This window comes from Anopheles gambiae, chromosome X, assembly GCF_943734735.2.
Source record: "Anopheles gambiae chromosome X, idAnoGambNW_F1_1, whole genome shotgun sequence".
Lineage (NCBI taxonomy): Eukaryota > Metazoa > Arthropoda > Insecta > Diptera > Culicidae > Anopheles > Anopheles gambiae.
This window is the reverse complement of record NC_064600.1, coordinates 828,772-839,094: the sequence shown is the minus strand read 5'-3', so window position 1 is coordinate 839,094 and position 10,323 is coordinate 828,772. Positions and strand designations below refer to the sequence as shown.

Below are 10,323 nucleotides of genomic sequence, written 5' to 3'. Positions count from 1 at the left end.
CAGGACATCTTTGCTGCAAGTGCCCCTCAGAGGAGGTTAGTTTAGGGAGGGGTTTTTGTTTTGAGTGGATGTTTCGGACCTAAGAAGACACGAGAAGTATCTCAAAGAGAATCTTTTTTTATGCGGAACTTTTCCCATGACGAAGTAAGGCAACTTGAAGCACTTGGAACATTTCACGGAAATGTTGTAGGTTAGATGGGGGATTTCGAATGTTCGGAGTCGGAGTCGTCTGAAGCCGCCCAGAGTTGTCCGGAATCTTTCGAAAGAGTGGTGGGAAAAATGAAGGTTTCGTCGGAGTTGATTCCGGCTAGCTCCGAAGTTTTCCGAAATCGATTCCGGAATTGGCTCCGTAATTGGTTTCGAAATCGGAAACGGTTCCGGAATCAAAATCGGCACCGGAATCGGAATTGGTTCCGAAATCAGAATTGGCTTCGAAACAGAATCGGTTTCGGCATCTGCATAGGAATAGGCATTTGGGTCCAATGATGCTTCGTATCGATAGAATCAAAATTTCCTTGTAAACGATCTATTTTCATGGAGATTTCCGGAATGATTTCGCTACTGAAACTTATTACTTCAATTCACGAACTTTCGGAGCTAATTCCATTTCTGGAGTCAATTCTGATTCTGCCACCGGAACAAATTGCGAATCCCGGGTCGATTCCGATACCGGAATCTGGAATTGGCTCAGGAATCGGTTCCGGAATTGATTCCAAACACGGAATCGGAATCGGGTAGGTCCGATTCCGAGCTCTCACCACTAGTTTGGAGCCGTTTGGAGTCGTCCGGTATCGACAACAAAGGCCTGTATACGAAGTGCACGCGCGGACGATTTCGAACGACTCCGCGAGTCTCCGGACGATTTCAAACGATTCCGGGAGACTCCGTCTCCGGACGGCACTAGCAGTTCGAATTTAGCCGGAGTCGGATCGGAGCCGTGGGTGCGCTCCAAAGAGCACATCACTAGTGCAGATCTCTAATTGGAGCTTGAAATCTCTTTACCATGCATGGCCTTTGAATCTTCAAATAATGTACATCAGAGTTGTGGTCATCATGGTGAGGCACAAACAGAAGAAGCAAAAAAATCCGCACCCACGGTAGTGGTGTAGTACCTGGCAAAACTGGCTGCCCTAAAATGTATTTATTAATCGTAAAATTAGGTTACGTTTATTTATCAATTCATACGTGCGCAAATAAACCGTCAGTAATCGTAAAGACGGGAACGAAACGGATCAAGCATCATCCAGTGTCCTCCCCCTTTTTGTTGTGTCGCTATTCCTACCTTCATCTTCCTTCTCCTCTTCTTCTTCTTCTTCATTATTTCCGCACTTTCTACACGCAGAGCAAACAACCAAACCTGCATTAGTGAGCTATTTAGTGGGGGTGGGAAATGAATAGAAAACCATAAATTACACGATTATACGCTGCTGACACATGTGACACAAAAAGAAAAAAGAAGAAGAAGAAAATGATTCGTTAGCAAACACAAGTTTCTATACACGTGATTTTTCGCCGCGCTGCGCCCCGTCGGCAGGGTGTATGGATGAGTTTATGGTTGGGTGTGGGTGTGGACAGGTTGCGTCTACTTCCGAAACCCATACTAACGGTTGTACAGCACACAATTTCGTCCAGCGGCTCGTGCTGAGACTCAATGGGGCCTCCTGGCCAGGGAGCATCATTTGGCTCATGTTTCCGCACAACACAGGATGTTAAAAGAACTGCTCAGGGCTGTGTTGCATCCAGACATCGTTCCCGAACGTACGCTCAACAGTATTTCGCAGCACTGTGCTGTGTTTTCGTTTTATTTTGGGAAGAACATTCTAAACTAATGCATTAATGTTGTGACCTCACAGACTGTAACGTCTTGAAGGAGGTTGCGACCGTAACGCAAAAACGCGACTCAGCTAAATGGATGACGTTCGAATGCCTATGTACAGAACCTCGCGGGATTAGTATACTGCCAATGAGCATACTGTTGCATTCGGAGGGAGCAAGCAAACAAACAAATAGGTAAGAAAATCATGGCCACGTCAAGCGCTAGTAAAGGTGACACTGGATCGTGTCTTTTTACGAGGGTGGTGGTGGTGGAGGCGGTGCCAAGATGTGTGACGGCATGCCCGACATCGGTGGGGGCGGTGGGGCCGGCCCCGGTGGCGGCGGAACGAACCCGCCGTTCGGGGCGGGTGGCCACCCGGACGCGATCAAACCACCCCCGGCGGCTCCTTTGCCCCAGCCGCCCATGGTGGGCGGCGCGACGCCGGCACCGTACGTGTGGTGGTGGCTCGGGGCCGGCACCATCGTGTCCGCGGCGGCCGGAGGCGGTGGCGTCCACTGCATCAGCGACGGCACGGTCGGCGGAGGCGGCGGAGGATTGGGCAGCGTCGGTGGGGCGGGCGGCATCGGCATCATCGGTGGCCACTGCTGGTGACTGCTGCCCGCTCCACTGCCCGTACCGGACTGTGACCCACCGCCTCCACTACCCCCACCACTACTACCACCACCACCACCACCACCACCGCTAGCGACATTCGGCGCGGACAGCGAGTTGCCCATCAGGGAGGGCGGATGGTGCGGGGTGGCCATGAGCGGTCGGGGCGCCGACCGCGGCTCAAACATATTGTACGAACCGCGCGAACCTCCTCCGCCACCACCGCCGCCTCCCCCATGGCCGTACCCTCCTCCTCCTCCTCCTGCTCCTCCTCCGTGGTTGGACTCCTGGGGCGGCGGTGCCTCGCCCAGCTCCGCCATCAGGCTCATGTACTCCTCGTCGATCTTGGTGACCGCGCCGCCGCCGGCCGCCGACGGTGGCCCACCGTGCCCCGGGCGCTTGCTGCGGCAGTCGCGCGCAATGTGGCCGGTGCCGCCGCACGCCGAGCAGACGATGTTGTTCGTAATGTTCGGCTTGTCCGGGCAGAGCCAGCTCTTGTGCTCGTTCGAGCCGCAGTTGTTGCAGCGCGGCCCGTCCGTCTCGCGCAGCGTGCCGTTCAGCTGGGCCAGCTCGCGCAGCTGCATCCGGCGCAGGTCGTTGTGGCCCTCCGGCACCTCGATGCCCTGCCGGATCACGTCCTTGATGCGGTCGACCGCCTTCTTCACCGCCTCCGGATTGCTCGCGGTGATGAACGCGTGCAGCGGCTCGTCCTCGCCCGGCAGCGGCTGCCCGTCCTTGCGCCCCACCTTACCCTCCTTTACCGAGCCCTTGCCGCGGATGATGATCTTGGCGCCCGTGTCCTTCTCCATCGCCTTCAGCGTGTTGCCGCGCGGCCCGATCAGCAGCCCGACGAAGTTGATGTCGGGGTACTCCTCCTGCGGGATGAGCACCTTGTCGCTGACGCGAATCACTGGCGGTCTGTGGGCAAAGCGAAAGTAGCATTCATGTGTTGCCTTCTCCATCACCCCCTTCATCGCAATCACTTACTTGTAGTCCGACGGCGGCTTAAAGTCCGGATTGAGCGACTGCATGCGCTGGATGAGCTGGTGGCGCTGCTCCTCCAGCTTCTTGCGCGTGCGGAACTCGCGCGTGTTCAGCCGCTTGCCGTCGCTGCTGTAAATCGGTTCGGGCGACGGGGACCTGTTGTTTGCCACGGTGGTGGGAGGTTCGTGGTGCAGAAAAAAGTGGTACAGAAAAAAAAAACAAAACATAAAGAACAGCAAACTTTTATTAACGCCGCATTTGGGTGGATGCGCGGGGAGGCGAAGGTGTGGCGCACACGCCACACAACTATCGACACCTCCGCCACGAGCAAGATGCAGAAGAAGTAGAAGAAGAAGAAGAAGAAGTAGGGGATTCGCTTTCGTCACACGGACGGAAAAGAGAAAGAGAGGGAGAGAGAGAAAATCGAATTATTATCATCTCGTTAGCGCTCGTTGCACGTTTTTTTTTTTGCGAAGGATCCCACACATATTATTTGCTGTGGTGGCCGCGCCCGTGTCGGCGTCACGGATAACTGAAAAGTGATCATTAATGTTGCGACAAAGTACACAGTGCTAGAATATTAAAAGGGGGGGCGGGAGGGATATATCATATCATCATCGTTATCATCCTCATTAGTTGGTGCGTACATAGACACACGCGCGCGAAAAAGGCGCACACAGACACACATATGCACCGGCGCTTTAAATCCTTTGGAAAAAACGAATTATTTGTTATTATGCACAGTAACGGCTAGAGAAAGGTTAAAACATCCATTTTTGTTGTTGCTGTTGCGGTTGTTGTTGTTGCTTACACTGCATGAGCTGAATCTGTGTGCGTATGTGTGTGTGTGTGTGTGTAGGTGGGTGTGTGTCACTAGACACGCCAACCCGGTTATCCTGCTTCACAGCACACAACGAGAGAGCAATAGGTGCACACACACACACATACATTACAGATTTCACCCAAAACGCCTGTCTTTTCAAACAGCGGCTGTGTTGCTCGAGCAAGAAGGAATTTGAAGGTAGAGAAACAGAGGTAGCGTATTGTGGTGCCTGCATGCCTGTCTGTCTGCCTGCCTGCCTGCCTGCAACATAAGTTATGTTATGTTAAGAAGGGGGGGAGGGCCTTAAAAAATCAAATTATACGCTAGTGGAACTGTGGAAATGATTAGATTAGAATGTTTGCCAGGGCTTAAAAAAACGGGAAAAGTTCTTTGCATTAGAAAAGAGAAAGAAAGAAAAAAGGAATACGTTAATATTATCCTTTTAAAATCTACATTAATATACGCTGATACGCTTTGTTTGTTTGTTTGCTTGTTTGGTTTTTGTCTTAACGCTTCTCTTGATGCAATGACTCGTCAGGAGACAAACGCTGCCACATACACATTTTTACACAAAACCACTCAGACGTGGTCCATGACCACATCCGGTGAACTTTTACTTTTTGATCCCGTATATGTTCAGTTAAAAGCATACACATATGCTACTATGTTCATCCCAAAACGGTTCTGAGGTTCGATCATGCAACAGTCTTGCACAGTACGCAAATCGATTAGTGAGACGAGGGCCTTAAGCTGAGAATATCATAATATATAATCATAAGAATGTGTCAATTCCATATGGTGAAATTCACACTTTCCTGCGTGTCACAACGGGCAGAGGGCAGAGATCAGCATAATGATACGCTCATGGGAAGGGACTGGTTGGGTGCTGGAAACGCCCGGGAATTAGGCGCTTCAGTGAAGAAAAAAAAAATAGACAGAAACAAAAGAGATTACAAATATACGAAACACAAATACAGACACGATGATCTCGACACACAAATACAGACATGATGATCTCGAGCAAAAAAACAGTTGCAAAAATCCGATTATCTGGACGCGTGGAGAACGCTTATACTGCAACTCTTTGGCACAGCAACTTCGAAAAGTAATCATCACTGTGAAATGATTGTGTGTTTATTTAGGGGCCAATAAGGTTTGTTTAGAAGTGTGCGTTATGTGCAGTGCTGCAAAATGTCATAAAAAAATCTGACCGAAACAAGATATATGTCAGCGTCACGTACACTAAATTGTGATAACCAGCAGTAATACTCAAAAACGATCGGTGTGACCAATACATGCTTCGTGACATTTTTGCAACCATCGCTTGGTCAGTCACTATGCCATGACTTTTTTTTTTACTGTAATCAGTTCTACAAAATGTCACTGACATAGTCATGACAAATTCTGGCTGAAACAAAATCATGGCAGCGTCAGACTACTGTGATGATCAGAGGTGAGACACAAAACAGTTGGTGCGACTATCACATGCTTGGCGACATTGTGTGCAACCAATTCTTGATCAGTCACTTGGTCGCGTCATTTTCTGTCAGTGATTAGCACGATAGTCATGGGAGATATGCGGTGCTGCTTGCTAGTGGCTTCATGAAACAAAATGAGCATGTTTTCTCACTCTGTTTGGCCCGTGCAGACAATCAAAGCAGATAGAGGGAGAAAGAATGCTCATGGGACCACACGCTAAGTATATTCCAAGAATGTCGTGATTATAACCGACAGAAAATGTCGTGCCCTAGTGAGTAACCAAGAGTTGCGTGCTAAACAAAATGTCATGTGATTGACCCACCAACTTTTTGAGTCTGACCTCTGATCATCTCAATTTTGTACGTGAGCTGATTTGAGCTTCGCTTCAGTCCGGAGTTTTGGTGACTGAAACAGTGACATTTGGTAGCACTGTTCACAGCCAGAAAAAAATCATGATTATGCTTGCGCCGGTATTAAGCTCAGCTCAGGTATTAAGCACTCGCACGTCGCGTTCGGAATGTTCGGAACGCACTTTCATTGAGTATCAGCAATGAGCATCAAGCTACCACGGATATGTTCATTGTTTTCGTTGGTGGACATCTCGTGATGCTCATGACATTTTGCAGCACTGGTTATGTGTCACTTCCACACGCCCGACACACTGTGACAACCGAGCAAAACACGAAAACAATCGGCGCCGGTTGGGTTGACGACGACGTGGGGCGGCGGCATGAAGGATTCGAGGTTAGCTGCACCGACCGGGCGAAGGCTCGATCGCTTAAACGGGAGGATGGTTCGCTAAGGCTTGTCCACTTACGTGTCTCACTCCACAGAAATGCGGGGAGATCGGTGGAACACCGATCCGCAGGAGACGAGCTGACGTCACGAGACACAAAACAGAACGATTCCGGTGGGCTAGAGGGCATATTAATAAAAAAAAATAAAAACAGAAGAAACACGAAACAGTTCCTACACAGTACAGTACTGCGAATGCCAAAAAAAAGCCTGAGCCATTCTCATGGCTGTACCAACAACATACGAGAAAATATTCAAATAATTCCCTTCGAGAAGCGTCGGTCCGCAGCACGTTGAAGAGTAAATAGCATACAAATTCAATTCAATTCTGTCGGATTGATTGCCATGCTTGAACAACGAAGCACAGACGCATTCGGAAGTACATTTTGTCCCCCGGTTGCCACAAAGGAAGGTAGCAAATGCACTCGAGAGCTCGAGCGAATAAAAGGGATGCGACGCTCACGCTTCGAGCAATCTTTACGAAACCTATCGAAAGCAAGAGGGAGGGGAAAAGCGGGTGGAGTACATCGTGCTACTCCACCAGCAGGACGATGCGCCATGAACAGGCACATGTTGGAGCAAGGCAAGAGACCAATGGCTGGAGGCTGCAATAAGGTTCGGTCACGGTTAACATACTAAGTACCGGAAGCAAAATCTAACCTTTCCTCCGGATTCTGCGGTATCATGAGGTCGCCGGTGCGCAGCTTGCGGCTGATCTCTTCGATTTGCAGTTGCACTGAAAGTAGAAAGAGGAAACTCGATTAACACACACATACACACAGGGTCTGTGTCAGAGATGGTACCAACCTAGGTAGGCTTCCTGCTGGTCGGGCGTCAGCGTCGACGGCAGCACCGTCGGCATGCCGGGGATGAACGTTTTGTCATGGTCGCTACCGGCCCAGCGCGACTTTTTCTTGCGCCGGCGGGCGGAATCGCCGCCCTCGCCACCGCTGCTGTTGCCGTTGCACATCGCCTGCGTACCGTTGCCGTTGTCGCCTAGAAGCAAGCGAGGGAAAGGGGCGATGGAGTGTTAATGTTGAGCCACACAACGCTACCGTATCTGCCTTTTCATATTTAAGGGAGGGGTTTTTTTTTAAATTACTTGCTATTGTTTCCGTTAACTGTTTGCCGAAACTTTCTGCTATCATGTCTGGGACAGAGCACGCTTTACAATAAAACTCCTTTGGGATATAAACCATCTAAAATGAAACTAATCTAAACACTTTTAACAAGCATCTCGGTAGCTCACAGGCCGCTGTGCACAATTTATATGCTGCTCACCATATGTTTGGTGTACACTATTTTGTCAATCTTTCCCTTTGCATTGCAGCATCTGTTAGCCCTCAATATACGGCAACCGATGCCGCGTTAAACAAATGCTTTCATATCCTTCTATTCAACCACTGCTCAGGTGCCCATACTGTTATAGAATTGCCCTACAAACAAAACAATTTTCTCAAAAAAAATAAAAAAAATACATACATACAAAAAACTTCGTATAAAAGACACTTGGAACAGAAACAAAATTGTTCAATTAAGTAAACCTCGGCTCTGCGACGAGAAGTAAATCTGCTTATTCATCCCAAAGACAGCGGGACACTTTTGCGATCGATCCCGTATCCGGCAGCAGCATATCATGTTTGAACATGTTGACGTTACCCGATACTGCGGCGCTTCTCGACACGTCTAAACACGGATTCATTCGAACTTCCCATGCCGCTGCTATCATGCGAGATTGATCGTAAACGCATCGCTCAACTGCTCGACCATTTGCACCAACTTAAACACAAAAAAGGAAACCACCCCCACCCGCCCCAACCTGCATTTACCTGTGAAGTCGCCCAGCATTTGCGCCGACATACCTTTCGAACCGACCGACGAGCAGCTGTTCTCGTTGTGCTGCTCGAACAGGGCCTGCTGCGTCTGGATTTGCTGCTGCTGCGCCTGTATCTGCTGCTGTTGATTATAACTGTTAAGTAATTTAGCAAAATCGTTCGCGGTGGACGCCGTCATCAGCATGTTCGAGATGACGTTCTGCGTGTACTCGATGCTCTTGTAGTCGTATCGGTCCGGGCTGTCCATCAGGCCGCCTCCGCCGCCGCCGCCGCTGCTTTCCATCGCCCGGCGCCCATCGTCCGCGTGCTCGCGCGACCGGTGCCTATGGTCCCGATCGTCCCGGCTACTACCACCTCCGCCACCACCACTGCCGCCACCGCCACCGCCGCTACGGTGCTTGCGGTCCCGGCTGCGGCTGCGGCTGCGCCGCTCCCGGTCCCGATGGTGGTCGCGGTGCCTCCGGTGGTCCCGCTCCCGGCTGTCGTCCCGCGTCCGGCTGTGCCTGCGCCCGCCCCCGTGCCGGTCCTTGCTGCTGCGCCGTCCGCCACCGTCCCGCCGGTCGCTGCTGCGCTCCCGGCTGCGGCTACGGTGCCGCTCCTTCCCACCGGACGAGCCGCTCTTCTCCGAATGGCGCTCCTTGCTTTCCTGTTCGCTGTGTGCAAGAAGGTGTAAGGGGTGGTTAAAATCGTGTGCCACATTCCAACCCATGCTCGTAACGCAGGGCGGGGACAGGCAGTGTGCTGTTACACCTCCCCCACCCCCCCGCGCGTGCTTACCTTTTCCTGTCACGCTCTTTGTCGCGGCCCTTGCTTAGCCCGCTGGCATTGTTGCGCGATTTGCTGCTGCTGCTCTCGTAATCCCGATCCTTGCCCTTACTCTTGTAGCTCATCGCATCGATATTGCACTAAACTATGTTACAATTTATTTAAAAACAATACTTAGAACCACCACCAACCACCAAGCGACCACGAGCAATAAGACCGTGAATGACGTATTGCCGTAAAACGACTGTGTGCAGCTGGGAAGTGGGGGGATTGTTAAAACTTTGCTCCAGAGCAAGCCGAATCAACGTTTTGACAGATGCGCGAAACGGCTGGCGGCGACACTCTCTGAAACGCACTAGCTTTGGGTAGGATTTTAATTTATTGCACGTAAACTAAAGCACGAGGTAAAACAGTTCTTTGCATTTGTCAGGTAAGGTTGCTCAAAATCATGCGACTAGAACATTGGGATCAAATGGCTATTTTTTTCAGAATCAATCAAAACCGCTATGGGGCGAAACGAGCGGCCATATTTGATTGACGGTTTTGAGGCGAAATCAAACGGCGCATTGGGTTGGCTCATAATCCCTTTGACCAGCCGTTCATGACAGATGCTGTGACAGCTGAAGTTTATGTTTGTTTACGCTTAGCTGCTATGCAAAAAAAATTGTACTGTGTTCCCGAGCACAGAATTAAAAGAAGAAGTTTTCCCGGGTTACAATTCTTGATTTGCGTGGATTGAGAGATAAGAGGTTTTATAAAATTGGCAGTTGTATTATTTGAATACAAATTGCCCCAGGAAAGGGTCAAGTAAAAAAAAAAACAATATTTGGTTAATATGTTAAAAGCATCAAAATGTCTAAATTAGGTCAGAACTTCGCCGCATGCGATTTTGCCGCATGCGGCAAGAAAAGAGTTTTCGCAATTTTCTAGCTATTCAAGGTACAGTGGAGCGCCGTTTATCCGGGCTTCTCGGGACTTACCCTCGCCCGGATAAGCGAAAAGCACGGATAATGAGTCAAATAATATATTTTATCACCAATTCCTTATTAATTTTTGGAAAATTATCTAATTTTTTGATAAAATAACCCCGTTTTTAATAACTACATGTCTTTCCAATGAGAATATTTGAAATTTACCTTGAATTATCGTGTCTTTTGTTATGAGAATGTGATCTTATAACCGCTTTTTCAAATATCCTCCTCATAACGCAATGT

At 49.7% G+C, this 10,323-nt stretch overlaps 1 protein-coding gene across 2 annotated transcripts; it reads right to left on the bottom strand.

Moving 5' to 3' along the window:
- Positions 1-1,104: 1,104 nt before the first annotated feature.
- Positions 1,105-9,649, bottom strand: LOC1272226 (splicing factor 1). Of its 2 annotated transcripts, none has more exons than XM_061663042.1 (6): positions 9,122-9,649; positions 8,339-8,997; positions 7,317-7,505; positions 7,170-7,245; positions 3,416-3,568; positions 1,105-3,346 (listed from the first exon to the last, which is right to left on the bottom strand). In XM_061663042.1, exons 1-6 carry the CDS (start codon positions 9,232-9,234, stop codon positions 2,068-2,070), a joined length of 2,469 nt encoding a protein of 822 aa, XP_061519026.1. In that variant the 5' UTR covers positions 9,235-9,649; the 3' UTR covers positions 1,105-2,067. The 2 variants fall into 2 exon arrangements, with proteins under 2 accessions (XP_061519026.1, XP_061519034.1); XM_061663050.1 differs by having other exon boundaries at positions 8,372-8,997.
- Between the last annotated feature and the right edge of the window lie 674 nt (positions 9,650-10,323).

Bases quoted from the DNA above. Each gene is read 5' to 3' on its own strand.
- LOC1272226 (XM_061663042.1), bottom strand. From the start codon at position 9,234: ATGAGCTACAAGAGTAAGGGCAAGGATCGGGATTACGAGAGCAGCAGC. The intron at 8,998-9,121 runs GTAAGCACGCGC...TCTTGCACACAG, and splicing joins AAAGAGCGTGACAGGAAAAG to CGAACAGGAAAGCAAGGAGC. The intron at 7,506-8,338 runs GTAAATGCAGGT...GCTTGCTTCTAG, and splicing joins AATGCTGGGCGACTTCACAG to GCGACAACGGCAACGGTACG.